At 51.1% G+C, this 17,692-nt stretch overlaps 2 protein-coding genes across 4 annotated transcripts in view; both read right to left on the bottom strand.

Annotated features, from left to right (window-relative positions):
• The window catches only part of RDH5 (retinol dehydrogenase 5), a 6,262-nt gene extending 3,802 nt beyond the window's left edge, over window positions 1–2,460 (bottom strand). The window contains exons 1-3 of one of the 3 annotated variants that reach the window (XM_006165562.3): window positions 1,704–2,460; window positions 796–1,142; window positions 362–620 (exon numbers count right to left, since the gene is read on the bottom strand). In XM_006165562.3, coding sequence (XP_006165624.1) covers window positions 362–620; window positions 796–1,105 — 569 coding nt within the window. In that variant the 5' untranslated portion in view covers window positions 1,106–1,142; window positions 1,704–2,460. The remainder of the gene's footprint in view (window positions 1–361; window positions 621–795; window positions 1,143–1,703) is intronic. The other 2 variants (XM_014582995.2, XM_014582996.2) reach the window with 2 other exon arrangements.
• A 27-nt stretch (window positions 2,461–2,487) lies between these two features.
• Window positions 2,488–6,580, bottom strand: BLOC1S1 (biogenesis of lysosomal organelles complex 1 subunit 1). The gene is made up of 4 exons (XM_006165563.3): window positions 6,416–6,580; window positions 5,628–5,700; window positions 2,903–3,035; window positions 2,488–2,686 (listed from the first exon to the last, which is right to left on the bottom strand). The coding sequence occupies exons 1-4, from the start codon at window positions 6,474–6,476 to the stop codon at window positions 2,576–2,578; spliced, it is 378 nt and encodes a 125-aa protein (XP_006165625.1). The 5' UTR covers window positions 6,477–6,580; the 3' UTR covers window positions 2,488–2,575.
• Window positions 6,581–17,692: the final 11,112 nt, after the last annotated feature.

Below are 17,692 nucleotides of genomic sequence, written 5' to 3'. Positions count from 1 at the left end.
AAAAAAAATTACGCTGGACATGTGTACATACATGCCCAGAATTCCAGGAGAATGGAAGAAGTTATAATAGGACCATCCCTGGGGTTGGGGGGATTTTTCACTTTCCCTCCCTCTCTCCCCCCACAGTGAGCACACACATCCTATGGCAAAAACCTGAAAAACAAAAACAAAAGACATGTATAGAGAAATAATCTACTTAAGGTCACAATGCTTGTGTGAGAGAAAGCTGGGATCTGAACCCATGAAATCTGGCCCTAAACGGTCTGCTCTTAGCCCTTTTGGCAGGCCCGTGCTGGGAGGCACTGATTTGCTTGTTGAGTGGGCTGCCTGTGGGCTTGGAACCTAGCTCTGCACCCCTCACCTCAGGCTGTCAGAGAAAGCCTCCAGGCCAAACTTGGAGACACAGTAGCCCCCACCATTGGCTGCCAGGCGACCCAGGACACTGCTAATGTTGATCACCCGGCCCCGGGCCTGGTGCAGCAGGGGCAGCAGGGCAAGAGTGACCCCGATGGGACCCATTGTGTTCACATTCAGCACCCGAAGGAAGTCCTCCCGTGTCTGCCATGGTGTGGGTCCAATGATGCCAGCCACACCAGCATTATTCACCAGACCGAAAAGCCCTGTGGGGAGATGAGACAGACACTGGGAGTAGGTGAGGCAACCCCACAGCCCCCTCCCTCCTGGATCAGCACACTGCTCCTCCCCAAGAAGCTGCTCATGGCCCCTGCAAGTTACTCCTGGGGTCCCTGCAGGATTAGGAACACCCTGCACCATGGTCCTGGTGGCTCCACATACCTGCTTCCCTCACATGTGTTTCCACCCACTTTGCTGCCTGCTGGACACTCTGAGGATCAGTGACATCCAGCAGGGTGGTGTGGAGGCGGGAGGAGGCCACTCGTTGTAGGTCTTCTGCCCCTGAGGGGGTCAGGCAGCTGGCCAAGACCCGGAAGCCCCTCTGGTCCAGTCGCAGTGCCAAAAGGCGCCCGAAGCCCGAGTCGCAGCCGGTGATGAAGACAAAGGCATCGCTGGCGGGTAGTCTCTGCTGGTCCCGGAGCAGCCACAGCACTGCCCAGAGCAGGGCACCGAGCAGCACAGGCAGCCACATGGCTGGAGCCCAAGTGACCTGCAGGTGGCAGCCTAGGCTGGGCAGGGAAACTGGTCCAGTTCACTCTGGCCCTCAAGCCCTTGCCCCTCAGATCCTCCCTAGCTGGCAGTGTCTGGGGAGCAGACTGAGAAATCATCTGCTTGGCAGATAGCTGGCAAACTGAAACGGGCACATCTGCATCAAGCAAAGATGTAGGCAGGCCTTGTATTTGTGGCTAAAACCAGGCTGTGGGCCTGCTGCATGGGAGCAGAGGGCCTTCTTGTTTGCTGTACACCTCTCCTACAAACCCAGGAGCACCCGAACTGTCTAAAGGTACATAGCTTGGGCCTTGTCTTTGGAACCATGCACAGAGCCAAGCGCCCTGCACTTTAGAGCCAGGGTCCCAAACTTGCTGTGTGATGCTGAGTATCTCTGTGTCTCTGAACTGTTAGCTCATCTACCAAGTGGGGCTAACCCCAGGTCTGCCTCATAGTCCTGAAGGATTGAAGGGGTCAGTGTGTGAGAAAGCAGGTTAACAGCTCAAAGCTTTGAGTTACCAATCCATATAACATCTAGTTAGTCTCCTCAGAGCACCCCCAGCTCCCAGAATCCCACTTACCTCTGCTGGGGAAAGCTGGCAAGTACTACAAAGCTTGAAGCTGCTTCTTTTTACTTTTGTTTAAAGAACTTTGCTTCTAGTCTTCCCGGGTTCCCACACTAGCTCCAACTAAGGCTAAAGTCCAGAGTGGGTGGACTTGGGTGCCAGGAGTATTAGCGTATATGCGATGTGGAGGGGGAGGGCTGAGGAGGAGGAGCCAGGGAGACTGGGGCTTGCTTGGCAGAAGCCAGGCCTCGGCAGAAGCCAGACTTGCTCAGGCCTCCTTGGCTATCTTTCTCAGCCTGGGTTCCTGACCACCAATGTCATGATCTCCCAGGGGAAGGAGCTGTCAAGGATGGCAGCTGCTCGTCTCTGTTGGTGGCCTTGGACCTGTCATTCTTCCCCATTTTCAGCCTGAAGTGCCCCTAAGAATTAATCTCCCACCTGGCCCAGACCCATGACACTGCTTAGCACCAGCCTGGGAGTGGCCACGAGCACATGGAGAGGCAGAGAGCCAAAGCTGGGGCCAGGCCTGCTCCCTGTCTTATTTCTCCTGTGTGGGAAACTGAAGTAATGACCAGGAAGCCTGGGCAGTGGCCACTAGGCCCTTCTCTGAGAAAGCATGGGAAGCTCCATGCTCAGATTAACCCGGCAGCCACCTCACCAGGTGGTAGGAAAGAGTAAGGGTAGTAAGAGGATGCTAGTTCCTCTCTCTACCCAAAAGGTTCCTGTCACTCAGGGAAACAACCTTTGGACTTCACATTCTCACCCCTACACCCAGCTAGTAGCTCCTGGAAACACACTGTATAGTAATGGAGTTTGTATTTTATTCATGGCCTGTCAGCCTCCTGGCTGGGTGAGGTGGGGGTAAGGGCGGGGAGAGGGGAAGAGAGTCAGGAGGGGGCAGACTGCAGCTGCCCTTTGTAGACATATTCCAGTGCAGTGGCAATGGTGCGCATGTCCAGCTCGATGCTCCGAGCCCAGTTCTCCACATCCCCGATTTCCTGGGAAGGCAGAGAGGGGTGGGTAGAGTGTGGTTCCTAGCCTGCGGGCATTCTGTACCCATCTCTCAGAAAGGGTTGTTCTTGGACCCAACAATTGCTTTTTTTCCTATTGCCTCTCTGATGCTAGGGCCACAGGTGGGGTTTCTGGGGCCATCTCTACTTCCTCTTTAACACAGGTTAAAGAGGCAGCCAATGGGGGCAGGGGGTGTGGCCTACCTTGAGTGCCTGGTTGAAGTTCTCCACCATCCCGATCCATTGGCCTGTCTGCTTGGCAAATTGGGCAGCCTGGACCTGTAGGGTCTTCACCTCATGGTCCAGCTTTCTCTGGTTCATGTAGGCCTGGGCCACACTAAGGGTTGGAGAAGGGAGGAGGTCAGCTCACCCAACTAGTGTGGTGGGGGTGGTCTCCAGGATTAATACTCCACTGCAGTAGTGGGAGGGAGTCAGGAGTCCACTAACACTCCACTGCAGTAGTAGTGGGCAGCCAGGAGCCCTGGCTGGGGAAAAATCTCCTGATTTTAACCATTCTTGGATGTGATACAGATGACTACCAATACATGCAAATGAACCCTGCTCCTTCCTCCCACTCCCAGGATTCCCAGGAGAGCAGAGCTGGGAGCTGACTGGAAGCATACCATGTCCTACTCCCAAAGGAGTTTCTGCAGCTGGTGGGGGAAGGGAGGGTTAACCTGAGGGGATATCCCTGAGGAAGAAGCTGGGAGGGAAAAGGGGGTGTGGTGAAGCTGGGAAAATCCAGCAGCAGGGACACATCTGGCAGTGATTGCAAGCCCACAGATGTGTGCAAAAAGTTGGAAAGGCAAAATAAAAAAAGGGTCCCTCCCTAAGTGGGGTGGGTTGAGAATGCAAACCCCCTCCTCAGGAACCCTGCCTAGGTCAAAAGAGGATATCCCAGTGGCCTCTTCTTGGCTCTCAGTGTCTCCCAACCCTTCTCCTTTCGCCCACACAGATGAATGAACACACACACACTCCCTGCTTTTTGCTTGAGGCAATGGTTTTCCTTTCGTCCTCAATCAAGGTGCTGGCATCTGATACCATTACTACCATGGCTGGTCCCCCCCTCCCCCCATAATTATAATTGTTCTCTCACTGGCTGAGGATGAATCTTTCACTCCCCATTCCAAAGCTCTAGGTCAGCCTGGAGACTCCACATCCGGTGCCACCACCCACTGGAATGTGTGGGGGCTGGAGGAGGCAAGGGGTTGGTGGGGGTTGAGAGAGTGGGCAGGACACCTGACAGGGGCTCAGATAGACTGAGCCTTTGTTTTCTTTTCTGGGGAATGAGAGGAGCTGTGGGCAGCAACACAAAACCCTTTCTAATCTGGCTTTGGCTTAGTTGCCCTCTAAACTGAAAGTGGGGTGGCCTTTAGCAAAGGAAGAGAGGAAGGAGGGAGAAGCCTGAGCCAACCTCACAAGCAGTGGGCACAGCAGAGCCCAGGAGGCGCCAATGTGGGGAGGTGGAGAGGGGGCAGACCCTGTCCCTTCTCTCTGGGCCAGAGGATGGGGTAGGAGTTGGAACAGTAAGGCTGGGGGCTCCCATGACTTCAAGAGATTCCCTGGGGAGTTCTCGAAATCCCAGTTTTCCCTACTGACTTCCTAGTCCTATTACACTGGATGAAAGGAGCTGCCTGGAAGGAAGGGAGATCAGAAGGCCTCAACCAGAGCCTTCTTCTCCCCTAATCTTCCCCTCCCCGATGAGTGATGATGATGATCCCAGCCCTGCATGGCTCACTTGGGTGACTCAGTCTCTGGATTCCCAGTCAAGCTGTTCTACTAGCCTTGGGACAGAGGGCATCATACTGCCTCCTTTCTTCCAATGGCCAACCATCAAGTCATCATCTCTGCACTCTGCTGGGTCACCCAGGGTCAGGAGCCAATGTTCTTTGCTCCTTCCCAAGTCCTTGGCTGCTGCTGGCATTTTCATTTGGGGCTGGGGCAAGGGGTGGCCCCTGGAGACCCAGAAGGAAAAGACAGCCTGGCTATACCGTTGCTCCTGGCATAGATGCTATCCTCATTCCCACCAGCTGTGCCATCTTTCCTGCCAGCTGCTCCCTAAGCTTGCCAAAGGGTGGGAGGTGGAGAAGAGAGGGTAAGCTGTGGTTGTAGGGGTGCTCTCCCTCCCACTGAAGTGACAGCTGGATTTGGAAGGGTGAAAGGAAGTGGGCAGATGGCATCATGTGGAAGTGCCAGGAAGTTAATGTGGGGAGGGGGCAATCTGGCTGCTCCTCCAACCACAGCAGCTGCTCCTCCTGGCCCACTGCTAAGGGTCAGAGCTGATTCAAGCCATACTCTGTGAGATTCACTGGGGGAGGGGACAGGCTAGTAGTGAGTAGAACATCCCACCCCTTCAAGAACAGTCTGAGAGGCCAGCAGGTGGTGTGGTGGTCATGGGCGCTAGACACACACATGGCTAACTGCGGTTCGAGTTCTGTACCTGGTGGCTTGCTTTCTTACATTCCCTCTCTCTCACTCTGTCGCTCTCTGGTCAAATTAAAACAAACAAATATATTGGGACCAGCAGTTGGGTAATGGCTATGTTGCTGGACTCCCATGTAGTTGACTGTGGTTTGAATCCCAGACCTCGTAGCTTAAACTCATGCCGGAGGTGTGTGGGTGCAGGTGTGCCCAAGATGCCGAGAGGAGAATGGAGAAGAAGGGATTGCATTGTGGCCATCTCTGCCAGGGTGGGGGTGGTGGGGGTGGTGATTTCTTGCTTTCTGTCTGGATTTCTGGCAATCACATGCACTCTATAGCAAAAACCTCTCCAACAAAACAAAACAAAACAAACAAATATATGAATAAAGTTAAATAAAATAATTCTTGGGAAAAAAAAAAAAGAGCAGTCTGAGAGCCAGACCTTGCCTAAACTTGGGCAGGGTGGTGGTGGATTTGGGAACTGGTGGTGATGGGACGTGATTCCTACCCCACATTGAGGTGATCCACCAACGCTTCTGTCAGGCAGGTCGCCGCAGTGATAGCCTCTCGCCTCCTCTTTTCTGGGGGGAAAAGGGAGTGGAGTGGACACTTGGTTTTTTGAAGGGTGGTGCTAGAGGTTCCCCGCCAATTAATTATTAGTGTATTAGTTGCCAGAATATCTCAACTAACCTCTGAATGGTAGCGCTAAAAAGAACCTTGTGAAACATAAAGTAAGCCCTTCCGTTTTAGGACTGAGGAAACTGGCACCCTGAGAGGGGAAGGGACTCGCTCAGGGACGGCAACGTTCAGTGGCAGCCCCCAGAACTCCTGTCTCCCAGGCACTCTTTCTTTGCTATCGTGGCCGAAGGCTCGGTACCTCCGGGACTCCCAGCCCAGATTCAAGAAACAGTGCCCGACTTTCCCAAGCAGGTTTCAGGCCTCCATGAGTCTGCTCTGCGGTCTCTATCACCCTCCTCCCTGCAGGGGCGTGCCTTCCCCCTTTCGGGACGAGAGGCTCCCTGGACCAATAGGCGCAGCGCCCCACGAGTAGGGGCGGGGCCAGGGTGCCGCGGAGTCAGGGAAGGCGGGCGTGGCCGAGGGGGACCGCAGTGCCGGGGACCAGGGTTAGCCCGGGGACGGCATTCCAGGCAAAGTAGTCCTCTAATCCCCGCCCCCACACCCGCTGCCCGCTAGCCGGCGCCCTTCCCTGGCTCTGGGCAGTTACTGGAAGTCTGGCCTCCGGCCGGACCTAGGCCGCGGCGGGCGAGAACACGGCCGACCGGCTCTTCGGCTCACCCTGCAGCTCCTTGCGTTCGTTCTGCTTGGCCTGGTGTTCTTTCAGCAGGCGGGACAGCATGGTCGCGTCGGGCTGGGGGCTGGGTACGCCGGGCCCCCTCCGCTCCCGGAGCTGGAACGCGCACCTCGCCTCCCGCCCTGCCGGCGTCACGTGACCACAGTGTCACGTGAGGCCGGCCCCGCCCTCCGAGACGTGGGCTGGGAGCTAGTGCAGGTCTTGGCGGGGAAGGGGCTAGGTGGTGGGCGGGCGAGTGAGCGCTTTTCTTTATCGGGAGCTCACGTTTTGGGGAGCGTTGGGAGTTTTCTTCAGTATCCAGACTGCAGAGCCAGTTTTTAACGTCTCCTTTGGCTCTCAGGCTCCCCACGGTGGCCGTTGCCAGGACGTCCATCACATTTCGGTGGGGAGGGAAGCAGAGGCTCCCCGGACTCATTGAAATTCTTTTCCTCCTCTCGCCTTACCTCCTGGCAGCGCTGTACAGTTCTCAGCTCCCAGCTCCCCTCCTCCGGTTGGGAATGCTTTCCTCTCTGCTCTTTTCTCACCCCGCTTGTCTCCGCGCCACGACGCCGAGCTCTCGGCGCAGGGGGAGCGCTGTGGAGAAGCGTTTTACGCCCTTCAGGCGGCCTCCTAGGGAGCTTTGCTAATTTGGCGGGCTATGTGTGGTGAGCATGCAACTCCATCCTTGTCCTTTTGTGGTCACAGAATGTGAATCCATTTCAGTCTTAGCAGAAGCATAAGTGCTCCTGCCAAAGAAAAAGGTAAATTATACAACGCCTCTCGGAACCGAAGAGAAATGCTTCTGGGATTAACTCCAAGAAGAAACATAAACATCATCAACATAATCTCGGGATTGGAACAGTCTTGGTGCACCTTGCACCAATTTGCTGATGATCTGGGGCAAATTGCTCACACACTCTGGATTTTAGTTACCTCTTTAGAAAAATAAGAAGATTGGCTTAAATCAGTGCTTCTCAGTCTTGGTCAACAGAATCACATGAGGCAGATTTTTAAAATGCTTTGGCCCCAGACTCAATAATTATAATCTCTGAGGGGGGCAGCGCAGACACCAACTTTTTTTTTTTAAGATGTTCTGGTGATTTTAATGAGCACCAAAGGTTGAGAATCACTATACTAAATCATATACATGACTATTTCCAACTTTGGCATTCTTTTATGATTCAGTGGCATGGTTGAAACCGACTTATTTGTATAATATCTACTTGCAGGGAAGATGAGAATAGGTTAGGCTAGTTAGAATAACCCTTAATTATTTAACTTTCTTTCTTTCTCCTTCCTTCCTTCTTTCCTTTTTTGACCAGAGAGGGGGAGAGAGAGAGAAAGAGAGAGAAAGCAAACTGCCAGGTCTGGGTTCAAATCGTGGTCGGTCATGTGGGAGTCTAGCGCCCTTAACCACCACACTACCTGCTGGTTCCCCCTTTTTTAAAAAAAGAATTATTTTAAACTTTATTATTGTTACTGCCATTTTCCAGGTTTTTTTTTTTTTTTTTTTTTTTGAGAGGTTTTCGCTATAGGGCGTGTGCCTTTGCCAGAAAGACAGAGACAGATAGAGACAAATCCCTCCCCCCCTCCCCCCATGGCCATGCTGCAATCCCTTCTCCATTCTTCTCTCTGGATCTTGGGCACACATGCACATGCACCCAGCATGAGTTTAAGCCACCGGGTCCGAGACTTGAACTGTGGTCAACTACATGGGAATCCAGCTACATAGCCACTATGCCACCCGCTGGTCCCACTATGTTCCAGTTAATCAGAGAGAGACAGAGAGAGAGAGAGAGAGGAGAAAGTGAGAAAGCAAGCTATCATGTCTGGGACTCGAACCGTGGTTGGCCATGTGGGAGTCCAGCACCTTTAGCCACCATGCCACCAGAATTACTAACCCTTTAAAAAAAATTCTTCACTTAACTTTATTATTATTATTATTTTAATTTGACCAGAGGGAGAGAGAGAGAGAGAGGGAAAGTGAGAAAGCAAGCTGAGGGTTCTGAGACTTGAACCACGGTTGGCCATGTGGGAATCCAGCTTCCTTAACCACCACACCATCTGCCGGGCCCAATAATTAACCGTTTTAACAATTATTTATTGGGAACCAGCAGTTAGCGTAATGACTATGTCGCTGGACTCCCACGTAGTCGACCGCGGTTCGCCGAGTGCAATGTCGCTTCCCCAAGATCCCTAGAGGAGAAGGGATTGCGGTGTGGCCATCCCCCCTGGGGGGTGATTTCTCGCTTTCTGTCTCTCTGTCTCTCTCTGTCTGTCTGGCGAGTGCACGCGCCCTATAGCGAAAACTTCTCCAAAAAACCCCCAAACAATTATTTATTTAATTTTATTTATTATTATGATTATTTTAAAAAGTTGCTACAGGGCATGTGTGCTTACCACAGAGAAACAAAGAGAGCGAAAATGAGAAAGCAAGCTGCCAGGTCTAGGACTTGAACTGTGGTCCGCCATGGAGGAGTCCAGCGCCTCAATTGTCATGCCTTCTGCTGTCCCCAGAATGACTAACTCTGGTTGAATTTTCTGTGTGAGTTGAGAAGTACTGATGGGTTGATTTATTCAGTTATTTGCAGACTAGCATCCTAAATCCTGGGACATATGCAGCTGTCGAAGGATGAGTGAGTAGAAGCACATGAAATGGTTAAGTGACAGCATAAAACAGAACATTACATGTCAAAATAAAAATGGTGGATACTATGTACGTATGTGTCTGTGCTTATATGTGTAGTATGACTTTTCCCAGCATTTCTGGATTGCTTACCACAGGTCAATCACTTTATATGTATTTATTCATTTAATCCCTAGACTTATCCTGTGAAGTAGCATTATTGTCATCCCCAATTTGCAGATCAAGAATCTAAGGTACAGAGGGGCCGGCAAGTGGTGTGGTGGTTGAGGTGCTGGACTCCAAGATGGTCGATTGTGGTTCGAGTCCTGAACTTGGCAGCTCACTTTCTCGCTCTCTTGTTGATCAAATTAAAAAAAAAAAGGTGATGAATAAAATTGATAAAGATAATTCTGGGGAACCAGCAGTTAGTGTAATGGCTGTGTCGCTGGACTCTCACGTAGTCAACCGCGGTTCGCGTCCCGGACCCAGTGGCTTAAAACTCACGCTGGGCGCGTGTGCGTGCGTGCCCAAGATCCCGAGAGGAGAATGGAGGAGAAGGAATTGCGGCGTGACCATCCCCCCTGGGGGGGGTGATTTCTCGCTTTCTGTCTCTATGTCTCTCTCTGTCTGTCTGGCGAGCGCACGCGCCCTATAGCAAAAACCTCTCAAAAAAAAAAAAAAAAAGATAATTCTGAAAAAATAATCCTCAAAAAATTAAAAGAGAATCTAAGGTACAGAGCAGTTAAGTAATACAGTTCATAAGTGGTAGAGCTAAGATGTAAATCCAGGCCAACTCAGAGACTGTGTGTAACAACTGCATATCGCATAAACCATGGGAGAGATCCTAGGAAAGGGGGCCCAGACGCACTTTTGGGGAGGACTCCGCCTCTCATCGCTATGCTCCTCTAGCTTGTGTTGGGCATGAGTTAAGGGAATCCTGGCAGGGAAGGAGTGTTTGGGAAGAGGCTCTCCTCCAAAGAGGGGCTGATCAATAGAAGCGGGAAGTGAGAGCATCACAGGGCAGCCTGGCCCAGTCCTCCGCCTTCTCTGGCTCCAGTTTCCAACTGCAGTGAGCAAGCAAAATAGAGGCTGATCGGAAGGTGCCCGGTGCCTCGCTTCCAGAGCTATGGCCTGGGAGAGAAGGGCATGGTTGGAGGGGATGCCAGAAAATGATGATGTGGCAAGTGAAACAGAGGGCTAAAAGGGGGTTTGGTGTCAGGGGTTCCAGACGAGTGAGTTCATGAGTGTTAAGATTAGGCTGACTCAGAGAGAGTGCCAGGCCCATCCAGTATTACCCTCGCTCCCCTTGGCACAACCGCCTGATATTTTCACAATCAGTATAGAGACTGCCAGGATTCTGCTGACATCAGCCCTGCCCTCCTCTCCCACACAGTGGCTGTTCCTTTACCCCAGAGCTGGGCAGAGGACGTGGGGTACCTGTATCTGCGGACCTCAGCTGATCTCTCCAGTAACACCCAATATCTGTTCTTTTTCTGGGTACTTGTTCACTGTCTAACCTAGGTTTCTGCTGTGATTGAGGTCAGCTCCATCTGCCTTTGGTAGAGGCGGAAACAAGTTGCATGCATGTCAGGAGAGTGACTCTTGACATTTGAAATCTTTCTGCCTACCTCTTCCTGCAATTTCCCACCCAGATTATTTCCCCCTGAAAATGAATGAGTGCAACTCCACGCTCCTTTTTCCCATTCATTTCCCTGTTCTTTTGAGGTCTCTTTCAGAGTTAACCTTGATTAGCAAGTTCCAAACTGACTGGGCCAAACATTGGGGCCGGAAGCTTCTGAGTTGTTAGGGGTTGGGTGAGGACTGAGGGAGGACATGGAGTAAGTGGAGAAGGATTCACATGCTGGGAAATCTGGCTGAGCTTCAAGAGAGGGGGCTGTTGGTGGTGTGGCCAAGTTCCAAATGTTGGCCTGAAGCCAGTGCTCAAAGAACAGGGGCCCTCAAGACAGTCTAAATAGCTCCCTGTGGGAAGCAACCTCCCCATGGTTCTAAGACGTGAGAGTTTCTCTTATATCCGAGACAGGAGGGGTGTGAGGCAAGGGAAATTCTAGCACCTACAATAAAGCAATAAAGCCTGACAAAACAGGAGCTGGTTGAAAGACTGATTTTGAACCAGTTGGAACCAAGATGGCACCTGAAACAACCACTGCCTAACCTTCAACTCATTGTATTCTCATTGTACTTTATTGGGCATTTTCTATTTCTGTAGAGGTTTTTGCCTTGTGTGCTCACTGGAGAGAGAGAGAGAGACAGGGGCAGTGGAAGGAAAGTGAGAATTCACTCCCAAGGGGGGTTGGCCATTCTGCAATCCCTTCCCCTCCGTTCTCCTCCTGGAATCTTGGGCATGCACACACCTACGTGCTTGGCATGAGTTTCAAGCCACTGGGTCTGGGACTTGAGTTGTGGTTGGCCACATGGAGTCCAGCAATGCAACCACTATGCCATCTGTTGGCCCTGGCATTTTTTTTTAAGGCTTTCACCATAGGGCACATGTACTTGCTGAAGAGAGAGAGAGAGAGAGAGAGACAGACAGACAGACAGGGAAGATGCCCACGCTACAGTCCTTTCTCCTTCATTCTCTTCCCGAGATTTTGGACACGCGTGCGCATGTGCCCAGTATGATTCTCAAGCTACCAGGTCCGGGACCTGAACTGTGGTCAGCCATGTGAAAGTCCAGCATCTTGACTACCACGCCCTTTGTTGGCCCCCTTTATTGGCATGCTAGATGACACTCTCATCCATGCCATGACAGTTTACAATGACCATGGCAACGACTGAAACAGCCCTAGAAAGTCAGAAATATGGGAGGGACAGTGATTCAAGGAAAACCACTGCTAAGCCTTACTTAGCTTGCATTAAGCCAAGACATACAAGCAAGATGCCTATCAAAGTTCAGGGCTTCTCTACCTATGGGGCAGCCCTTCTATCTTCCCTTTTGGGTAACAGGTTTCTCCTTCCTCTCGAGGTTTGTGGACAGGGAAACAGTCGCAGTGGTGATTTGTCCCGGGCTTACTCCCTGATCCACCTGAAGAGGGAATGAAGCTGTGCGCCCATCTGCCCTCACGGGGCTGCTCCACCTATAGAGTAATCTGCTCTGTACACTTTCCTTAACTAACCTGCTTTCACTCTTTCTTAAAGGCTCATTCTTTTTTTTGGAGAGGTTTTTGTTATAGGGCGTGTGCACTCGCCAGAAAGACAGAGAGACACAGAAAGCGAGAAATCACCCCCCAGGGGTGATGGCCATGCCACAATCCCTTCTCCTCCATTCTCCTCTAGGGATCTTGGGCACGCACACACACCCAGCGTGAGTTTAAACCACCGGGTCCAGGACTCGAACTGCTGTCGACTACATGGGAATCTAGCGACAGCCATTACGCCAACTGCTGGTCCCTAAAGGCTCATTCTTGAATTCTTTCTTGTACAAAGCCAAGGACCCTATCACACTGGGAAGAGACCTCCATGGGTTCAGTCTTCTGGGTAACAGATTCTCAAAGAGCAGAGTGGTCAAACCATTTCCTAAATGACTCCTCTTGGTCACATTTACGATCTTTCTCTTCCAGCCACTCCTGCAGTTTGAGTTTTAGCTGCGGCCAGAATTCAGAGGCAGGCAGGATTCCAGCGCTAGAGAGGTGGGTGGGGTGAGAAAGCCCTCATGTTGTGTGTGTTGGGAACGAAGAGCTGGATCCTGGGACGTAGTCTCTGTTGCCATATGAAGTGGAGGGAGAAGTTAATCCTGGAGTGTGTGTTTGCCTGTAAGCTAGAGACAACAGCTAGAGGTGTGATCTGGGGGAGCTGAAAGATAGGGATCCTCAATGGAAGGAAAGATACCATCGGAGTGGGAAGGGGCTGGAGCAAGCCTCAGCTTCCACTCAGAAGACACTCAGAAGTACAGTCTTTGCTGGGTCTGTACATTTCTCAATTTTTTAAAAAGGAATTATTTTATTTAACTTTATTTATTTATTTTGATTTGACCAGGGAGAGACAGAGTGAGAGAAAGAGAAAGGGAGAGTGAGAAAGCAAGCCACCAGGTCCGAGACTCGAACTGCAGTCGGCCATGTAGGAGTCCAGCGCCCTTAACCACCACACCACCTGCCGGTCCCTACATTTCTCAATTTTTAAAAAACGTTTTGGAAAGGTTTTGAAATAATTACAGACTCCGAGGAAGTTGCAAAAATAGTACGTGAAGTCCTTTATACCCTTCACTCAGTCTCCCTAGTGGTGACATCTTTTATAACTGCAGCATAATATCAAAACCAGAAAGCTGATATAGATACAATCCTGTTAACTGGCTTCTAGGCCTTATTCAACTTCCACCATTAAAAAAATCGGGACTATCAGGTGATGCAGTGGTTAAGGTATTGGACTCCCACGTGGCTGACTGTGGCTGGACCAGGCAGCTTGGAAAGCATGCCGGGTGTGTCCGTGTTCATGCTCAAAATCCCTAGAGGAGAATGGAGGAGGAGGAATTACAGCATAGCCACCCCTGCTGGTGGGTGATTTCTCACTTTTCCTCTCTCTGTCTCTGTCTCTTGCTTTCTGGTAAATGCACCTGCCTTTGGCAAAAAAATCTTAAAAAAATAAAAAAGAGTTCTTGCCAGAGGATGTGTATGTTCGCTAGGCAGAAGGAGAAAGAGAGAGAGAGAGTGAAAGCACCCTCCCAGTGGGCATGATCACACTGCAATATCTTTCTTCCATTTCTCTTTCCCATCAGGATTTTGGGGATGAACACACACATGCACTTGGTGTGCTTTTTTTTTTGGGGGGGGTTTTGCTACAGGGCACATGCGTTTGCCAGAAAGACAGAAAGAGACAGAGAGACAAAAAGTGAGAAATCACCCCCCCCCCTCCGGGATGGGGGATAGCCATGCCTCAATCCCTTCCTTCTCCTCTATTCTTCTCTTGGGATCTTGGGCATGCATGGCACACCTGGCGTGAGTTTAAGCCACTAGATCTGGGACTCGAACTGCGGTCGACTACATGGGAGTCCAGTAACATAGCCATTACACCAACTGCTGGTCCCACACTTGGTGTGTTTTTCAAGCAAGCGGCTAGGGTCATGGTTTGTACTGTGTTTGGCCATGTGGGATCCAGCCTCCAATACAAAGCTCTTTTTTTTGTTTTTGTTTTTAAGGTTTTTGCCTTAAAAAGTATGTGCCCATGGGACCAGCAGTTAGCATAATGGCTATGTCGCTGGACTCCCACGTAGTCGACCGTGGTTCGCATCCCGGACCGGTGGCTTAAACTCACGCCGGGCGCGTGTGCGTGCGTGCCCAAGATCCCGAGAGGAGAATGGAGGAGAAGGGATTGCAGCGTGGCCCCCCCCCCGGGGGTTGATTTCTCACTTTCTGTCTCTCTGTCTCTCTCTGTCTGTCTGGCGAGTGCATGCACCCTATAGTAAAAAACCTTTCCAAAAAGGTATTTGCCCATCAGAGAGAGAGAGAGACAGTGAGAGGGAGAGTGAGAAATCAGCCCCCAGGGGAACTGGTCACACTGTAATCCCTTCTCCTCTTGGAATTTTGGGCATGCATGCACACACTCCTGATGTAAGTTTCAAGCGACTGGACCAGGACTCGAAATGCAGCCCTCTATGTGGAAGCTCACTACACCACCTGGTGGTCCCAGGTAATGTATTTTAATGTTGAGCTTCTTCCACTCTCTAGATCTCTCTAGTTTCTTCATTTCCCTCTTCACCTACAGTATTATTCTCTGTTCCAACATTCTGGTCTCACTTCTCCATTAGGGAAATTCTACATGTCTAAATTTACTAGGTTGGTCTAGTGTTCTTGTGTGTTCCCCGCCCTCCCTTGCCCCACTATTTATAGCCAGGCTAATTTTGGGTGGCCTCTCTCTCTTCTTTCCTGCTCTTTCCTCCTGTGGCGGGTGAGGTGACTTCTCAAATATTTGGGCAGAGGAGGTCAGAAGTGAATTCTTGGCGTCTGATTTCAGCCTTGGCTTTATCAGAAGGCAGTGAAGGGGAGAAGGAAGCAGGCAGAAGTTGCAGGTGCAGCTGGGGCGCTAACGGCATTTTCACGTGGGTTGGAGGTCTGGGCTGGGAATGAGAAGTTCTGGGCTCTACTCTGACGTTGCTATTCTGCATTCTCAGATCAACTCCTCTCTACTGTCTTGGCGTGTGAGATAGACGAGGTATAGAGAGGACATAGCTGGGGGAAAGCAGAATCCCCGTGCCAGCCCTGCCGGCAACACATGCATTTCTTTCACAGTGCTTGCTAAGAGGTGTGCCGGTGTTCTGCAAGGGGTATCTGCAGTGTAGACAGAGTGAGAGCCTAACCTATTTTTTCAAAGAAGGGTAAGCTTAAACAAAAAAATAAGAGAGAAAAAGGGAATAGAAGAAGATAATTAGGTAGGATACATATTAGAGCTCTTAAAAAGGGCCAGCCTCCATGGCACAGTGGATAGCATACTGAACCAGTGCTGGAAGCCGCATGGCTGACTGTGGACACATGGGGAGTGCTCACATGCTTAAGCATGCTTAAGCTCACATGCTCCTGGTAAGCTGGAGGGCTTGGGGAAGAGGATCATGCTATGACAAGAGCCTATCTATGGTCTCTCTCTCTCTTGTGAGTGCACGTGCTCTTCATCATGATTAAAAATAAAACTTAAGAAAGGAGAAGAGAGGGGCCAGCAGATGGCGCAATGGTTGTGTTGTTGAATTCTCACATGGCCAACTGTGGTTAGAATCCTGGACCTGGTGGACTGAAAATCATGTCAGGCACATGTGCGTACGTGCCCAAGATCCCAGGAGGAGGACAGAGGAGACGGGATTGCAGGCGTGGCCATCCTCCTGGGGGGTGATTTCTCACTTTCCCTCTCACTATCTCTGTCTCTCTCTCTCTCTCCAGCAAGCACACATGCCCTAAAGCAAAAATCCTTTAAAAAAAAGGGGGGGGGACCAGCAGTTAGCCTAATGGCTATGTTGCTGGACTCCCATGTACTTGACCGTGGTTCGAGTCCCAGACCTGGCGGCTTAAACTCATGCCAGGCGCATGTGCTTGCATGCCCAAGATCCCAAGAGGAGAATGGAGGAGAAGGGCCATCCCCCCTGGGGAGTGATTTCTTGCTTTCTGTCTCTCTGTCTCTCTCTGTCTTTCTGGTGAGCGCACGTGCCCTATAGCAAAAACCTCTCCAAAAAAAAAAAAAAAAAAAAAAAAAAAAAAAAAAACACGGTAGAAAACCATAAAAAAAAAAAAAAAAAAAAAGAAGAGAGAATCACGAGTATGATACCATGTGTGGGGGTGTGGGTAAGAGACAACATTAGAGACATTGAGAAGTATTCTGAAAAAGATTCCAAGTGTGGGACCAGCAGTTGGCGTAATGGCTGTGTTGCTGGATTCCCACGAAGTCGACTATGGTTTGAGTCCTGGACCCAGCAGCTTAAACTCAAGCCGAGCACATGTGCGTGCATGCCCAAAATCCCGAGAAGAGAAGGTAGAAGGGATTGCAACATGGCCATCTCCCTAGGGGATGATTTCTCGCTTTCTGTCTCTCTCTGTCTCTGTCTTTCTGGCGAGCGCACGCGCTCTATAGCAAAAACCTCTCAAAAAAGAAAAAGATTCCAAGTGTGACAGAGATAAGAAGGAAGGCAAAAAGTGCAAGACCGACACCCAGTAAGAAAGAAAAGGAGGAAAGGGAAGTGGGAGCAAGTGAGGTTCCAGCTGTGCCAAATTATTTTCTATCTCTCCTCCTGGCCCGTTTCTGGATTAGAGTTATAAATAGCAGAGAGTTGGAAAATGTCGCCCTCCCCACCCCCACTAGCCTAGGAGGGAAGGGGAGGAAGAGGGACAGGCCATGGGGTGGGTCCCTGGGAGATCCCTTCTCAGCCCCACCCGGATTTCGCCTGAGCCAGCCCAGAACTCTTGGCTGGTGGGAAATGCACAGTCCTAGGAAGGATCTGGTAGCTGGACAAACCCTTTCCATCTCTGCCTCTGGGCCTGTGTTTTTCATCTCTGTCCTTTATTGACACACTCAGCCCCCCCACTCCAGCTTAATTGCCTCTCCCTGTATCACTCTGCCTCTCCTTTTCTCCCTTCCTTCCATCCCTTGTTGACCAAACTCTTGCCCTTCTTTCTCGTTCTTCCTTCCTTTTCTTTCTCCTGTCCCCATTCCTCCGGAGTTTTCTCTCTTCTCCTTGTCTCTGCCATTTCCCTGGGTCCCTTGAAGGCTGACAATGCGTTAGCATTGCAGTATCATCGCCGAGCTCCCCGAGGGTGCATGTGGTTTGATTCAAGCAGCATAAGGGACGCCTTACATGACCTTAGGAAGAAGGGGCCACGCGGACCCAGGCCCAGGACCACTCCGGTTCATCCCCTTCATTTTACTGTTATTTTGAATCTCCTTTCTATTTGCATGTCTCTTCCCAGGTGCCCCTTTAGCTTCACTCACTTAGTACCTCCTACCCTTCTTTCTCTTTTTTGCCCTTAGAATCTTTACTTCTTTTCCTACCCATCTCTAGGGAAGCTCCGCCACTCTCCGACTAGGCTAGGGGTTGGGGGTGGAGGAAGGGGAGGAGAGTGCAGCAACAGGCGGGGCCTGAGCTGGTGCGGGGGGTGTGGGGTGTGGGGTGGGGGCTATGGGCTGGGGCGTGGGCTGGAGGGAGCAACGCCCGTTCCCACCCGGCGCC

This window comes from Tupaia chinensis, unplaced genomic scaffold, assembly GCF_000334495.1.
Source record: "Tupaia chinensis unplaced genomic scaffold, TupChi_1.0 Scaffold143970_1, whole genome shotgun sequence".
NCBI classification, from domain to species: domain Eukaryota; kingdom Metazoa; phylum Chordata; class Mammalia; order Scandentia; family Tupaiidae; genus Tupaia; species Tupaia belangeri.
This window is presented reverse-complemented; position numbering and strand designations above follow the sequence as displayed.